This window comes from Serinus canaria, chromosome 3 (assembly GCF_022539315.1).
Source record: "Serinus canaria isolate serCan28SL12 chromosome 3, serCan2020, whole genome shotgun sequence".
Taxonomy (NCBI): Eukaryota; Metazoa; Chordata; class Aves; order Passeriformes; family Fringillidae; genus Serinus; species Serinus canaria.
Genome location: NC_066316.1, coordinates 47,713,094 through 47,730,865, shown reverse-complemented (window position 1 = coordinate 47,730,865; position 17,772 = coordinate 47,713,094). Strand labels below are relative to the sequence as shown.

The following is a 17,772-nucleotide window of genomic DNA, read 5'->3' as shown; positions in this document are numbered from 1 at the left end:
ATTGCCTTCTCTCTATCATGGTTAAAAAAGTGAGAGGAACATTGGAAATGTGAATGTGTTCTCTTGGCATTTGGGAACAGGGTGGTAGTGAAGGAGATGAAAGTGCTTTGTGGAAAGGAAAAGCTCTGCTGTTTCTGCAGCTTTTCCTTTACTATGCAGGAAGTGTACTTAAATGCTCAAGTTTCTTTACAAACCCAAAGCCCTGAACCTTTCCTTGGTCCTTTTCTATCAGAGATCTAACTATAAACCTTCAGTGCTTGTATATTTTATGAAGACTGTCTTATGATGCAGAAATATTGGTAGATATTTCTGTTAAGGGGCAGGATTGTGGAAGAAACTTAAAAGTTCTGAGCAGCATCAGTAGCCCCTCTGTGTCTTTGAGGGGCTTGAAGCAACAATTTGCTCTATATGGCACTTCTTTAAGTTCCTTTGGAACTGGCATGGTTTCAGCTATGTGAAGTGAATTGTAATATATGGACATCTCTAATTTTGGATACTTTTATCTAGAGGAAAGACATTTTCTCTGTGGAACTTGCTGCAGCATGACTCAATCTTGTGGTACTATTACATGTGTGTTGTAACTCTTGAAGTGCTTCCTGTGACTACACAGAGCCTGTATTTTAGGACATTGAGGTAATGCTTTGGATAGGATATGGGCCTAATCTGGCTTTCCCCCCCTCTTTCCATCTTCTTTTCTCCACTCTTTGCTGCTTAATATTTTCATGAAATTTATGGCAAAGTATTATCTGAAGATTTCTTTTCCTTCAGTCAAAGTTGATTGAAATAACTCTTCAGACTCAGATTATTTGTTTGTTCTGCTAGTAAACCAATCATTCTTGTAATAGCAGGGCAGATAAGCACTGCCTAAAATATCAGGCATCATTTGGAATCTGACAAGCCCTAGAGTAAAGTGAATAAGAGATGGGGACATTCTCTAAAGTCTCAGGAAAAAAAAAAATCACTGAGGCTATAGTTGTAAGGTAATACCTTCCTCCATCTCGTAGTTAAAGCACCTACTAGGAACAACTGCAGGAAAGATGTACAGGAGAAGTACCTTGGACTGTGCTTCATCTGCTGATAATCTGTTTTTCTGTTTTCCATCTTATTGTGGTCTTTAACTGGGCCTTGGTTTCTTGGAAATCCCATAACACTGTTGGAAGTATCCCCTTCCCAGTGCTAAGAAAAACCCTTGGGTTTCTGAAACTCACAGCTTGTGCAAAACAGTAGCTCTGTATTTGTACTCCCGTGGGAAGTCCTGAGCACTGCCCAGTAGTGCATTTCTTGGGGCTAAGGAAAGGACCCATCTGAAGTCCTTGAGCACACTGAGAAAGATCCTGTAGTTTGCTGCTAATTTGGCACCTGCAACAAATTTCAAGAGAAGAGTTAAGATGGAACGGGTAGGGTTATTTTAGGGCTACACTTTACAACTTAATCATGTTGAAGACACATGTTGTAATGCCAATTTTTTAAATCTGGCAATTTAGGTTTTGTTAGTGACCAGTTATCTTTTTGACACTTAAAAAAATTAGGCTGAATAAATGCAAAACATTTACAATTGATCTTGAGCTAGTGCATTAAATTTTAAAAATCAAATACAATCATGGATTTGAGGAGTTGTGAGTTAAGGTTGCATAAGCAACTTCTAGGGACAATGTCAACCTTTTAATATTATGTGTCAAATTGGATTTCTGGTAAATACAAACCATAAAAATATTACTTTTTGCAACACTGGTATGCAGCTATTTTTGTGTTGTGAAGCAGAGCTCTGTATAATAGCAGAAATGCCTCATCAAAATAGCTAAGTAAAATTACAACTATTTTCACAAAACAATGATTTATTTGAATGATTTGGCATGTATTTTTCCATGTTCTATGAAACACATGAAAAAATGAAAGGCACTCTAATGAGGGAGCATTGTGTTTTGCATATTTAAAATAAGAGTTTGAGCTCCATGGTACCCCTTGTTTATGCAAGGACATAGTTCCGTCTCTTGATTTTTGTGGAATAGTGCCATCTACTGAATTTTTGGAATTGTACCTTGGATTTAATTTGTGGTGCTAATTTTGAGCAAACCTATAAAATGGTCACTACTATTTTGATAGCAGTGAAATAGAAAGCTTCTCAGTCCTTTGGTGATATACAAAAATAGAAATCTTGCTGAAGGGGAACCTGAGGAGGGTTGAGGTAAGATAAAGTGAAAAACACTGTCTTACAGTTATAAAATACTTAAAGTAGCAATTAAAGGATAGCTGTGATTGCTCACACTTGAGGCTAATTTTAACAATTTTTTTACTGTCATTTTGAACAAGACTATTTAAGAAGCCTCTACTTCTGCTTTGAGCAGATGAGGAAAATTTTGTCCCAAGACCCATTTATTTCAATATGTTTGAATTACTAGGGTTTAGGGAATTCTAGCTGAATTACTTAAAAAGCAATAGCAGCTTTTTGTAATGCTGTGCCTGTGATCATCACATGGGGTATTTGGAAGGTCTTTCAGCTTGTCCATCCCCAGACTCATAGCTGAAAGACTGCTATGAGTCTGGGGACAGATTGTCGTATCAATTTGGTACAGACAGAAGAGGTAAACTTGTACCTGCCATCTGAGTTTGGGATCTAGGTTTCGCCATCTTGGCTATGCCATGAAAGTGTTGGGACTTCTAATCTTTGACCTGCTTAGTGCTTCAACAAGTGAGTTTGCTGGTAACTTTTTCAAAAAGCTGTGTAACCAGAAACATGGTATACCTGTGTCACTGTGGTGATGAAACTTCCAGTGATTAAACTTTCTTCAGAAGCATGTTTGGAAGAGGAAGTTTTTTCCATCTTTAGTACAATGCAAAGTGGTGTAGGAAGTAGAAGGGTAGGTTAAACCTCATCCTCAAGTTGAGTGTTAAAGGACTGTGTCTAAAAGAAGAAGCTGATACCAGTACTGAGAGGGAAACTACAGCAAAGTCTGGGGGAAAAATTGAGAGATGTGACCAAATTTTAATTTTAGATATTCTTTAAGACCTCTTCCTATGCCTAGGTGCCCTGCTTTTTCTGCTGTCTTTATCAAAGCAAGTGAGTAAAAGTGGCTGCATGAAGAGTGGTAACAGTACCTGTGGTCTGATTTTAAAGGACCCCTAATGGTGTAAAGGGTAAATGAGGTACAGGTAAAATTGGCTCAGGAGACTACACTCACTGCTGTGAAGTTTGTGGGGAGGGGATTAGAGAATGGGCTTGTGTATGAGGAAAGTTGAGATGGAATGACTGGTGATTACAGTTGGTCTTCTGTCACTTCTATCCAGTGGTTGGTGATTTGGAAATAACTGAAGAGATTTTATTTTACTTGTCAGACAAGAGTTAAAGGAACTATTTTAGATCATGCTGTGTGAATGAAGAGAGTTTTTCTGGACCTACCAAAATGCTTTACAGTCAGAAACAAGTGCTGACAGACAATAGTTTATTGGGCAAGGATTGGCTATTCTCTTTGAAATTGTAAATTGTCCTTTTATTAGATAACATCCAAGGTTATTTATGTTTTCATAAGCTAAATTAAATAAGGATTTAATTCACTTAGCATCTAGTTTTAGAACATTACACTTGTTAATGCTGCTCTTGGCAATGTTCGTACAAAATATCAGGACTCTGAGAAGAGACATCATTCTTATTCCAAGTCTCCCTTAGTTCTAGGGGCACAGAATGCCCCTGCCTTTGTTCTTGGCCAAGAAGCTATGCTTGTAAAGAGAAAAAGCCTGGTTAATTATTAGTACTCAGATATAGCATGTAATAACATGTTGAAATTCGACTTGAAACTAAACTGGATTAAATGTGTAACAGGTGAGCAGGTCTTGGAAGCATGCGACAGAAAACAAAGGTTTTATCTCTGAATTTTGACGAAGTTCCTCAAAAATACATCATTGTTTCCTGCATTTACACTTACATATGCAACTGCAACCTTTGGAAAAACTTTACTGAATTACCAGTTACCACCCATTTCACTGCATCTTGTGCAGTCGTAGAAACCAGTATTTGTAAGAGTTTCCTACCCTTGTGTTCTGCTGTTCTCCTTCTCTTCCTTCCCACCCAGAAAAAGTGCTGGATTAGTCATCTTTGTGTTGTTAGTGCTGAAATAGAGGTCTTACACTAAAGGAGTACAACCTATGTCAGAAAGCAAAGTGAGTAAAATCAAGGAAAGCCTGTAGCCTTTTTAGTTTTTTTCTTTTTTGGTCTAAATTGATGTTTTTACCTTTTCATTTAATAGCATGCTTTGCTATCTGTGAATTGTGCACATAGAAACTTATCATTAAAACCAATCTTGTTTCTTGTTTAATTTTAAATCATGGTTTTTTGTTTTTTTTTTTTTTTATCCTGTTTGCATTTGTACTGCTTGATTACATCTCGTTCCAATGAACGATCTCCTCTCGCTGGCAGCTCTGAGAAAACTCTACCAAATACAGCCTTTACAGAAAATTTGCTGTCACTTTTTATAGCTGCTTGGGAAATGTATTTGTGCACATTTATGTAAACAACTTTGACGTTTAAGAAGTGCTTTGACCCCTGTGTGTTGTTGTTAGAAAGCAGATTGTAGTTACTGCTCCCTACCTAGTCCCCATCAGTTTACATGAAAACTAGTTCAGGCATTGTTTAATTTTAAAATAAAAAAAACTCATGCAATTTGAGACAAAAAAAGGGTGGGTTTGTGCTTTAAAATTGCTACAACTACTACACGAAAACCACTTAACAAACTTTTGCTGAGATCTATAGACTTTGGTATTTTTCAACACAGAGCTCCTTTTTACTGTATCAGTCTGAGACGGTTTTCTTTGCAAGCTAACATGGAATCATTCGGCTTCTAGTCTTTAAAGGAGGTGAACATTGTTCTATAAACAAAGTGAATACTTAAGGAAGCTGATCTGTGCTTATGTACATTATTGGTAGCTGATTTGGAAGTTGAGAAATTCAACTTCCAGCCAGTTGTTTAGTCACCACTTCACTGGAAGTTCTAAACATGCTATAGCAAACAGCAGTAGTAGTTTGCTATACCCTGTTAAACTACTGTGATATTTGTAAGAGGATCTAACATCAATTTTTGAAATGTTGTACCTGTTATTGCCCTCACAATAGGACAAATTATATGTTATTTTGTTTGGTAGTACATGGATCTAAAAGGTCAAAGTGTATTTTCTAGACAGTGTTTGACTGTAGTACTTTCTAACTTTTTTAATAACTCTCTCTTGCTAAATAACTGTGTCTTGACAGATTGTTCTTTGAGATGGTTGTTGTAGATTATGTATGTGAAAGTAACAGTAATCATTATATTTAATGAGAGACAGTGAGAAGTTTTTATTTTTTTGAATTATTCAGGATCTGATTAAGTGGAAAACTGCTACACATACATTACTGTAGTAAAATATGCAGGTATATCATGCAGTCCTGGAGTGCTATACATAAGAATACATTGAGTAATCTGCTGGTTTTAGTGTTTTGTATACAATTCAAATCAGTGGTTTGTGTCTTTCTCTAGCCAATGATCTTTTGTGTCAAAATTTTTAAATGTTTAAGTACTGTTAGGCATTACAGCAATAGTTTTGAGAAGTATCTAGGAGTGAATATTAAGAGCTGCTACGGTTTCGGATTTATCTTAACACTCGTGAGCTATTGTAACAGTAACAAATGTGATACCTTTCTGTATTATCAAGACTTTTTATCACAGTGTAATAAATAAAGATGCCAATATCTGTGTGGAGATAATTTGGAAAATAATTTAAATTATAAATGTGTGTGTATATCTCAGGGTAACCAGTCCCCTGAGCTGAAAGACAGGGACAGGAAGCAGAACAGACCCCCTGTAATCCAGGATGAAGTAGTGACCTGCTGAGCCATTTAGGCACTCAGAAATCTGTGGGACTGGATGGGATTCATCCAAGTATGCTGAGGAAGCTGGTGGAAAAGCTCACACAGCTGCTCTCCATCATTTATCGTCAGTCCTGGCTACCCAGGAAGGTCGACTGGAGGTTGGCCAATGTGGCATCCATCCACAAGAAGGGCCAGAAGAAGGATCTGGGGATCTACAGACCTGTTAGCCTGACCTTGCTGTCCAGGAAGGTTCTGGAACAGGTTATCCTGAGTGTGATCACATGGCCCTTACAGGAGAGCCAAGGGGTCAGGCCCAGCCAGCCTGCTTTAGGAAACTTTAGGTGACATGCATGAGGGGCAAGGCTGTGGATGGTGTCTACCTGGACTTGAGTAAAGCCTGTGACTGTTTCCCACAGCATTCTTCTGGAGAAACTGTCTGCCCATGAGTTGGACAGGTGTACTCTTTGTTGGGTTAAAAACTACCTGGATGGCCAGACTAGAGGGTGGTGGTGAGTGGTGTCATATCTGGTTGGAGTTCAGTCACAAGTGCTCAGGGCTCAGTGTGGGGGCCAGTTCTGTTTAATACCTTTATTCATGGTCTGGATGAGGGGATCAAATGCACCCTCAGTAAGTTCACAGATGACACTAAGTTGGATGGGAATGCTGATCTGGTGGAGGGTGGGAAGGCTCTGCAGAGGGATCTGGACAGGCTGGATCAATGTACTGAGGCCAGTGCTATGAGGTTCAAGAAAGACCTAGTGCCAGGGCTCACCCTTCAGTCACAACTACCCCGTGCAACGCTGAAGGCTTGAGGAGAAGTGGCTGGAAAGCTGTCCAATGGAAAAGGACCTGGGGATGCTTTTTAGCAGCCGACCGAACATCAGCCATCATGTGCCCAGGTGGCCAGCAGGGCCAGGGCAGTGATTGTCCCCCTGTACCCAGCACTGATGGGGTCATACCTCGAGTGCTGGGCCCCTCACTACAAGAAGAGCACTGAGGTGCTGGAGTGTGTCCAGAGAAGGACTTGTCCTCAAGTGCTACAGGGAGCAGCTGAGGGAGCTGGGAGTGTTTAGCCTGGAAAAAAAGGAGGCTCAGGGATCTAGGAGACCCTGCCGTTGTCTACAACTGCCTGGAAGGAGGCTGTAGCCAGGTGGGGTCAGCCTCTTCTCCCAGGGAGCTGATGACAGGACAAGAGAACATAGCCTCAAGCTGTGCCAGGGGAGGTTTAGTTTTGGTACCAGGAAAAATTCTATCATGAAAAAGGTTGTTAAACAGTGGAATGGGCTTCGCAGGGAGGTGATGGAGTTACCATGCCTGGAGGAAGGTTCAGGAAAAGACTGGACATGGCACTTGGTTCTATACTCTAGTTGATAAGGTGGTGATTGGTCAAAGGTTGGACTTGATTAACTTTAAATCTAAATTCTGTGATTTTTTTGATGACTGCCTTATGCTAAGGGTTGAATTGATAGCTGCAGATTTTGGACTGTCTTGTATGTCCGATGGGTTAAGCACAGGTGAAGAAGTTGTCCCTAGCAGTCCCTAGGTCTACTTAAAGTAACTAAAGAATTAAAAAAAAAAAAAAAAAAAACTGATCTTCTCTGACTTTCATAAACATTCTGGAATTAATTTTTACTTTCAAATGTGTTTTCTAAGGGCAGATGTGCACTGAGTTGCAACTATGTAGCTACGCTATAAAAAATAGTAATAACTTTATAAAAAGTATTTTTAGGAGACAACTTACGTATTGCTAAAAGAAATCCTTAAAGTGTAAGCTTAGGTCTGAAGCTGGTTTAAAAAAATAACTTTTGGAAATGTTGCTTTTTCTCATAAACTAAAGTGAATTTAGTCTTATGTGATAATAAATTAAAGTCATACTGTGATTTCCTTGTGTATTTCCTGCACTTCTAGCAGTTATGAAAATGAGTACTAATGCTAGGACGTGAGCATGTTCTCTTTTTCTTCTCTCAGGCACGGCTGTTGTCTCTTGTTTTCTCAAAAGTTATGCAGTGAAGACACTGAAATGCTAGTGTTTTCTAGGGTTAATTCCCAAATGGCAGTGGGGGACATGGAAGCAATATTCAAAGGTACAGTTTAGAAGCTATTAATTTATCCAATTCCTTAATATTTTGAATCGGGATGAAGCATTAATAGTAGAATGAGCTGCTTGGAATTGAAGGAGTAGGGATGGGTCTTTGATTAGAAAACTGCTCAGAGCAGAGTATTTCCTCTAGAGCTACCCAAGGTCTTTGGCAGAGAGCTTTTCCTGTCTACAAAATTAAAATGCTTGGCTCCTCTTGTCATTATTCATTATAATTTTTGCCTGTTTTGGGAACGACGATGTAGTAGATGATCACTGCTTAGTACAGTGAGCTCTCTTGCCTAAAGCACACATGCACAAGTGCAGCGGATTTGAGCAAACTGCATTCTCTGGGCTGCTGCCTGTTTTGTGTGTTTGAGAAATGCTTCACGTGTACTGAAGCGGGCATGTATTATCCTTCTGCAGTCAGCCTTTGTGACGTGCTTTTTCAATTCAGCATGCCCTGCAAAACTGGGAGGCTTTGCATTGCTTTAGAAAAGAAGATTAATGCTGGTTAGGAGGATGATATTAATTTGAGATGAGAAGAATAATTCTAGCTACTAGGTGAAAAAGTGAAGATGACATAATCCTTGAGTAAAGGAACTAAATAAGACTAGCTGCAAGGACTGTTTTTTGTTTTTTGTTGTTTTTTTCTTTTTAATGACAGCGAGCACTATAGAAGAGGCCAAACTATTTTCACATCTGGATGTGAGGTTTCCACTAATTTGTCGAAGAGAGATTTGCTCTGAATATTTAAAATTTGTGTAATCCTACTCCCAGTGCTGCATATTTACTGATTCCTGGAAAATGTGGAAGAATTTTTTATTTAAAGAAACATTGAAATATTCTTAATAATGAATTTTTGACTGACTAGTTATAACAGTGCTTCCAGAAATATTAGCATCAGAAGTGCTTGCAGAAAGCATCTGAGGAATAGAATCTGAAGGAAGTAACTGGAGCAGTCTATGGACTTATGTTTTTCTGGGTCATATTCCTCATACTTTGAGGCAAGGTAGCTGTAGAGTCTTAATTCCAAATAAACTCTGGGTTTACAAACAAGGTTTGCATTTAATTATGTTGGAAAATGTTGTTCCAGGGAGAGGCTGGGAAAATATCTTATTAGAAAACTACCTGTGTCAGTGAAGATAAACAAGTTTTTAAATTCAATTCCTGTAAGCATTTGAATTTCACATTAGAAAATTGTTTTTGTCTACTTGTGCAAATAATTATTAATTCAAGCGAATGCAGATGCATGAGAGGGCCGAAGGCAATCAGCTCTGAAACTTATGTTATTTCTTTTGGATTTTTTTAAGTCTGGCAATTTGTGTAGTCAATCCATAGTTAATGTAAAAGCAATGACCTTGCATTAAAAGTATTCTGAGTTTGTGTAGGAAGGTATTGTTTATAGAGAAAATACCCTCTCCAGTCTTTTTTTTCTTTTTTAAGCCATAAACTGTGACTGGAATACAGACAACTTCTTTGTAAAAAAAACTTATTGGTAAGAATGTAAAATAAAAGCAAATAAACCAGGTGAGGCTCGCTGACTCTCTAAGTCCTTCCATGGCAGAACTAAATTAAATTACTAATTCTGTTTGGGAAAGAAAGCTGGTATTAACTTAGGTGGATTATTCAACATCTGTCTATTGTGTATCTCACCACTTAGCTGCATGTTATGCAGATTCATTAGGCTAAAAGAATGTGATTCAAGTTTAAAAGTTAAAATAGAGCAGTGTGTTGAAGCAGACTTCTCCCTGCTATGGTACTTTTTTACTTTACCAGCTTAGAGGCTGAGCAGGAGATGTGTTTGAGTTTTGATTTGCATGCAGCCTAATAGTCTTTTCAGCCTTTCAACTGTCTGTAGAGTGAATGCACATATTTTTTAAGAATGCACATAATATCCACTTGGATATTATGAGAAATTCAGCAATTTCTCAGTAAATGGAAAGCTTGCAGAATGGGTGAGAATTGTCCTGTTTTATTAATTTTTAGCATATATTGGGAAAAAAAAATTGTACATATATTCCCTGTTTTGCATAAAATTTTGGAATAATTTCTTTTCTTCTGAATGCTAAGTTGCTTGTTTAAAACAAGAAGTGTTCAGCACTGACAAATTATAATCCAGAAACCCTGGGCATACAATGATGGTGAAATACTGACTAGTTTGCTTAATTCTTCTCTTTTTACTGCTCAATCTCCTAGACACTGGAGAACTTAATTTTGTATCAGAAGCAGGTGCATGACCACATTTAAAATACAGAATGTTTACAACTAAAAAATGAGTTAAGTATGGAGAAGTGAAAGAATCTGTTTTGCTGCAGCTTCCAGCAATATTCATTTTGGAAGGAGAGGACTGATTTATGTGTGAGGGTGAAATTGAGCAAGCTTTTGCTATCTCATAGCTGGTCTGAATCCAGGAAGTCTTGATACAAAGATCCTGAAAATTTACATTATACATAATTTTCCATTGACTCCTCCATTTTTTGACTACTGATCTTCTCATCTCTGTCACAGCAGATTTTTTTTTAATGTGCCTTGCATTTTACAGGTCTTTTCATCCTTAAGTAATGTTTAAATGGAGAGAAAGATACTTTGGCATTTGAAAAATGTAATGATTTGTTTATGATGCTCATTTAGATTAACTTCCTTTAATTCTAGTTCTGATATTGTTAAAATAACTGCTTCATCGTTCTTCAAATTCTTCGTGATGAAGAATCCCTTTAATCTCTGTAAGTTAAGCAGTTATACATAATTTTTTATATTTCAAGGTAGGTCTTTTGATTTCTTTGTGGCATTTTTAAATTACTGTTTTGGTAACTATTCAGCTCTGTGTGGTTATATATGTTGAGTGCACTAGCTAGAAGCAGGATGTTAGCCTGTGTGAATGTGCAATTAGTGAAAGTGAAACTGTTGGTTATGCTGTGTGTTTTGTTTGTTATATGCAACAATTATTCCTTAATGGTACTAATTCCAGCTTTGGTCGGCCAGGAGTTGAATGCTACTGTCAACATGACAGTGGAGCTGCAGTAATCCAACTTCAGTTCCTGATTAATGAGGTTAGTAAAATGATTTATGTGTAATTCAGAGAAGATATGGAGCACATTTTCTTTAATTTTTCATTAGGCAAGCATTTAAATTAGCTGATAAAAGTGGTATAGCACAAATAACAAACTGTAATAACAATTACAAATAAATAAAGTCTTTTAGTTTTGGAAAATGCTTGACTAAATCCTGAAAATATCTTTGTCACCAGAGTACTCTTTTGGTATAGGCAAGAACTAGGATATCTTTTCATGTCCTTGAACACTGCAAGTTATCTCTGGAAGTGGTGAAGTACTTTTTCAACACTTCTACCAGTTTCAGTAGGTAGTTAACTTTATTTTGATTGAGTTACTGACTTAGACTTGAACTGAATAATGTTTCCTCAGTTTCAGACGCGTGTTTCTCGGGATGTAGCAGCTGAGATTTGACAGCAGTGCTGTTTTTGAGCTAGGAACGGGTTTTTAGAGGGATCTCGCTAGCTTTGTCAGCACACAGATATTAGCAGTTCATTGCCTGATTTCTCTGCAGAGATGGGCATGAGGAAACTGATGAGCACACACTGGAAAAAGCTACTTCCCCATCCCCTCTCAGTGTAGCACTGAACCAAATATGAGTGAGCTGAACATGTGATCACATCACTTATCTCACCCTACTGCTTAGATTTTAACTGTGCTGTGGTGCTGATGCACATGCTTATAAATATATATTTTTCATCCAGGTAATAAATATGTAATGTTTTTCCACTGTGATGCTACAGTGTTCCTAGGGCTATGAAAACAAGCTGACTAAAATGTTTTTGTTCTCCTAGGGAGCTCTTGTGAGTGCCTTGGCTGATGACACCTTACACCTGTGGAACTTGCGCCAGAAGAGGCCGGCTATACTTCATTCCCTCAAATTTAACCGGGAACGGTAGGGACTGGTTATTGTTGCAGTGCCCTTAGCACCACACTATGTGCTATTGTAAGATCGGATCTTTTTGATGCAGTCCAAGTCAAAACCTGGTACATAATTGAAACTGGGCTTCCACTGGGTTTCAATTTCAATCTGTTGGGCCCCAAAGTAGTTGTGAATAAGACACACTAGTGACCTAAAGTGAGATGCCTTTTCCATCAATTTATGTGTTGCATTGCTGAACATCAATTTTCATATCTTTAAAAGGTGTAGGGGCAGAATAATTTGAATGTATGTCTTCAGAGGAATTTTGGATCAACAGAAAGTGTGTGTACCAAAAAGACAACCAGGAAAACTGGTCAATTTTTTACCTGGAATTTTCTCTCCCTTGATGGCAAAGCAGAATTCTGCAGTGTTAGAGCTCTTGTTTGTATCAGAGTAGCTGAAAACCACTGTAATTTGACTAAAAATTTTTATACTCAAGTAATAGAATTGTAAGCAAGCTACAGAGACATTTAAGATGAAATTTCTAAAAGTCATTTGAGTAAATTTCTGAAAAATATGTCCTTTGTTTTAAAAGCAAGTATTCCTTCCCTTTTAGGAGGTATTACTTCTTTCCCAGTGTATATAAAGTCTCAGCTGGAAAGCTGTGCTTGCTTTTCAACAATATGCATTAGAGATGGACTGCTTGGGGAGCTGAGAGGATACTAGCAAGAGCGCAGAATAATCTGTCACTTGTATTTCTTTTGAATAGGGCAGGAGGTAATACATTTTAAGTAACAGATAGCAATAGAAATAGTTAAATACTTATGTAATACCATCTAATGTAGTATCATGCCAAGTGCTAAACAAACTGTTGGGTGGGTGAAATGGTATCCTTGTAGTTTTAAAGAGTAGGTTATGAACAAATTAATCAGGAACAACATAAATGCCGATTACTGGGGATTCTTTGTATAGAGGATTAAGTGATTCTAATTCCCTTTTGAAATTATTTTTGTGATCCCTGTGCATAAAATCTGACCAGGGCCTGTAGGAATAGGACAAGGGGTAATGACTTTAAAGCAAAAGAGGGTAGATTTAGGTTGGATATTGAAAGAAATTCTTCATTGTGAGTGTGGTGAGACACCATAAGTGCTTGCCCAGAAAAGTAGTGGGTGCCTCATCCCTGGAAGTGTTCTAGAAGTTGGATGGGGCTTTGCTCAACTATCTACTGAAAGATGTCCCTGGCCACAGGAGGCGAGTTGGACTAGGTGGGCTTTAATGACCCCTTCAGGGCTAGACAATTCTGTGACTCTGAGCTGTTGTACAGAAAACAGGAAGCTTTCTTGACTGAGGCAAATTCTCTCCCCCAAAGGAGTGGCAGTGTTCCTTTATGCAGCATAGAAGTCAAATGGAGGGAAATGCAATTTATAACCATTTAATGAGGATTGTCCAAATGTAAGAGATACAGTAATGTGTCCAAACTGAATTTTCTACTTCTCCCTTCCTTTTTTTAGTGACTTTTCTCTTAGTTGTAGAGTCTACTTAAGTGGCAGTGCAAAAGTGGGATTTGTATCCTGAAACCACACTTAAGCATGGGCTTCTAACCAATGCACTAAAACAGGTATCTGATTCTGAATAAATATGTTGTAGGCTGGCTTAGAGTTTTAGATGTGTGGTATCTTTGATTAGGCAAAGTGAAAGTTTTAAGCTATCCTTTTTTTCTGTAAATGTAATGATGTCAGTAGCAAAATCTATCACAGGGAGTTGAGTGGGGGTAGAAAGGAGTCTTGGTCACTGATGTTGCTTTAGTGGCTGACTTAGTTACAAATCCTGTCTTGCCAAGGTAGGTAATGAAAGCACCAGAGTTACCATGAGTGGTGTGAGCATAGCTTGAGACAAGGGCTTATTCTTCTAGCAATTTTAATTTTAAAACATCTGTTATAGTAACATATGAAGTTAGCCAGAACACTTAAAATTCCCAGATCTGTACCTTGTCATAGCCACTTAGGTCATGCTGGATGACTGTTAACTGTTTTCAAATATTCTGTGTTCTTTTGACTAGTTTATAAAATACAACTTTATAAAATAACATGTAATTTCATTATCGGATAAATATTTTGATTTGAACTTGAACTGCAAAAAACTCACTGTTGAATAATTCTGAATAGGAGCCTTTATAGCACTCAGTTCTTTGTAATTCATTATACCTAATAGTTTCAGTATGCTGTATGAATCTGAAGTAAATGGGCTTTTCTTTGGTCAGTTTTATGTTATACATTAGCAACTAAGTTTATTGAGAAGAGTGTTCATGATGTAAATTAGTTATGCACAGTCCATTCTGTCAGCCCTTTCTGGAAATGTGTCAGGGGGCTTTGGAGGTCTTTGGTGGTTTTAATCCCACCCTCTAGTCCATGTCCACTTCCTGCCACTCATTCCCGCATTGTACAGTGAAAGGAAAAGTGCCTCTCTATCTCCCCTTGACCCCCCCTTCTCCAGAAAAACTTTGTTCTTTCTCATGGTGTGTTAATGCCAATAGTCCTTGGATTTACCAGGAATTCCTGTCTGCTAGTAATAACAGTCCTTGGCTGGCTCCACACCATCCAGTTATCTGTGTTTGAGACGTTAGTCCCTTAGCTTCTGGGAATCCAGAGCTCAAAGGGATCTCACTGTGGACTGCTGTTCATAGGGTTGTTAGACAATGGGCTTCAATATGCATTAGCCCCTTATAATCAGGAGCTCAAAACCAGCTCACTTTGGACCACTGCTTATAGGGTAGCAAGAGAGGGGGCTTTAGTTGTAGTAATTTTCCATTCTGGCCAATTTGAGTTGGTAACTTTCTTTGACTGTTCAACAACAAAAATATTATTCCACTTGTGTTGTTATTAAAAAAAAAAATCCAAGGCTGTTTGTTAAAAGCAGATGTTCATTAGACACCTGTTGGTTCCTGGAAACCAACAGTGTTTCTGATAAGCTCAAGGGGAGTTTAGTCCAAGTGCAGCTCATCAAGGCCAGGGCTTAATGAGCATTTCTCAGATCAGAGAATTTGGTGTCCTGGGTGGCAGAGGCATGCAGCCCCACAACCCATACCACAACTAAAGTCAGCTCCTCTCAGCCTCCACATTCTCAAGTCATGAAGCTGTTATAGACCTAATAATTAAAAATTTTAAAGTACGTTATGTTGTGGGAATTAAGATCTGTTCATAGGGATAACTAACTTCTCAAACAGGACTTACTTGAAATATTTTGTGCACTACAACACGGGCATGTAACTCTCTTCTCTAATGATACTTTGTCAGTTTGTGAAGGGAAATTAGATATCTTGCAACTCATTATAGGATGGAAGCAATGATTGTAGTGGCATCAGTCTTTGCTCTAGGACCCAGCTGAGGCGAAGGTTTAAAATTAATTAATTGATTTGGTTTATCTGGAAGTGTGTTGAAATTGCAGAAAAGCAGTATTTGTGTCCTGTGTAACAGGAGTTGAACTTTAAACTGTCACAGGCAAATTTTTATTCAGATTTTGTTTCTAAATAACTATTTTATATATAAGGGTTACAGTTGATCTAAAAAGTTGTCTTTAGCATAGAAAGCTAACTGTAGCAATTAGCTACTCAGATGAAAGTAGCTAACTGTAGCAATTAGCTACTCAGATGAAAGGATTTTCTTAGTCTTGAAAACTATTCTTTAATTCTGTTTAGAAAAGAAGAATTAAAAAATCAAGTGATAAGGCTATGACTTCATTAACTAATTCTTTAGTCTTCTGGCACAGCCTTCTAACAGCTCTGCCTAATTCCTTTCTTTTAGTCATGTGGAACAACTACTGCCCAATGTCTAACAACACAATTTCTAGATTTCACATTTGTTTATCCTGTTGGTAATTGAATTTTGTTGCCTCACTTTCAGGTGTTTTAAACATCTTAAGATGTTTAAACAGAACTAGCTTGTTTATAAATGCTTCTGTTGCGTGTTTAAATATTTTGTAAACTTAGCTGAAAATTTGAGTTTTAAATCTGTAAATTATTTCAGAATGCGGTCTCTAGTATATGACAGGAAAGTGATGTGAAATTTAGCTTTTCTACTCATGAATTTTAAGAATAGGGAGTGGTGAAAGAGGTGATTCTTTTAAATATAATTCTATGCCATTACAGGCTCTGTTCTGATACATGGAAAATGTCTTTGGGTGCCTTACATCAATCTTAGATTTGAGCAAAACATTTTTTTGAAAGCAGTGGCCAAGAGGCCTGAAAGATGCTGCTTTCTCTTGAATCATTAAATTAGTAAAGAATCTGTAGATAACAAACTGACCATTAATGGATTCATAGCTCCTCGCTGCCTTTTGTAACACTGATGGTTAGTCATTTGAAGCAAGTCTTCCGAAGCAGGAATTGGTGAGGTTTTACATGTCTAACAAATCAGTTAGCTGAAGTTACTGACAGATGTCAAAAGCTCAGTGCAAAACATTCTAGTTCAAGTTTTTTAACCTTTTGTTTGCTGCATTTGTGGAGGTTTTGCAGCTACTTTATGTTCTAGATACCAAATAAGGGTTGGGAGATAGTAGACCAATGTCATGCTTGGCCACTGTTCCTTGACTGTGGGAAGCAGTGTGTAGGGGCCAGGACAAAAATGCATAATGATGTGGAACAGTTTTTTGTGTGACTTGTCATGCAAAAGTGTCTAAATACTCCCTCTTTTCAGAATGCATAATTCAGTGTGTGAACTCAATATCTCAGGTTTTGTACATCTCTAAGATGACTTCAGTTGATCACTATCTATTTCCTTTGCCATCTGCACATCTATGTATAAGTATCTTAAACATGAGATTCTTGTGTGCTAACAAGTAATGCAAGATTCATGTCAAACTCAGTAGTAAATATAAAAGTTTCACTAGGCTAGCTCTGAAATAAGTGCACTTAAAACATCTTATTAGAGTAAATATTGAAAGCATGTTGTGAGACACATACATACATTCATACATAACTGATCTGGCTTCATGCCTGCCGTGCAAGAAGCTGTTAAACTTGATGCTGATCTGAGGTGTGAAAAGTCAAACATACATCACTAACTAGCCAGGGACTTTGACAGATCCTGTTTGAGAGGGTGGAGTGACAGACTGACTTGATTGAAAAAAGAAAAAGTAGCATGGGATGAAATATTTGAGGCCTCTTTGCCAAACCAAACCAGCTTTGTATGCAAGTATGAAAAATTTGTTTCATTTTCCGAGACTTACATCCTTCCTGAGTTGACAAAAGAAAGTTTGTCTTTATGGTAAGTCACAAAGCAAGAATGGCATAAAAATAGAACAGAGGGTTTGGTGCCAGTGCTCTGCATATCGATCTCTGAATGCCTTGATAGCAGTTTAATTTTTAATATGTCAACTTCCGTGCTGTGGGATTTAAATAGTTTTCCTCAACATGAAACTGCATAATTTAGAGTTACAAAATTATGCTAAAAATATCTTTGGCTTTGTATCCTGCTGTAAACAGCAGCTTTAGCATTGTGTTTGGAACACTGTCTATGGAGAGTGGAAAATCCCACTTGTATTTACTTATTAACAATAAGATTAAAAACTTCTGTTGGCACGTGTGTTACCTTTTTAGATACTGTAACTCTTTTAGATACTGTACTCAGCCTGTGCCTTAGCAGTTTTCCTTCACATTGAATTTATAAACTGACCAATTCTGCCACTTTGTGGATAACAGAAGGACATACAGGTTGTCTTGCCTATGAGAGCAGGTGGTGATAGACATTGTTTATGGGGTTTTGGTTCATTTTTCACACATAGCTAAATATTTGGGATGGGTTTTTTTTCTTTTTTTCACACTTTTTAAAGTGACTCTCTTCAGAGTGAGAGGCAGCAATCACCTGGTCTCCTTGCCTTGATGGTGTCATGGAAAGCCTTTAGCCTAGTGAGTTCAAAATTTTAACTCAGTCGTGATTCACTAGGGCAT

General features: G+C 37.8%; 1 protein-coding gene across 12 annotated transcripts in view; it reads left to right on the top strand.

Annotated features, from left to right (window-relative positions):
* STXBP5 (syntaxin binding protein 5) overlaps positions 1-17,772 on the top strand; it is a 102,052-nt gene that overhangs the window by 16,908 nt on the left and 67,372 nt on the right. For all 12 annotated transcript variants that reach the window (XM_030235358.2, XM_030235355.2, XM_050973010.1 and 9 more), the window contains exons 3-4: positions 10,885-10,966; positions 11,761-11,861. In XM_030235358.2, the coding sequence (XP_030091218.1) occupies positions 10,885-10,966; positions 11,761-11,861 (183 nt within the window). The remainder of the gene's footprint in view (positions 1-10,884; positions 10,967-11,760; positions 11,862-17,772) is intronic.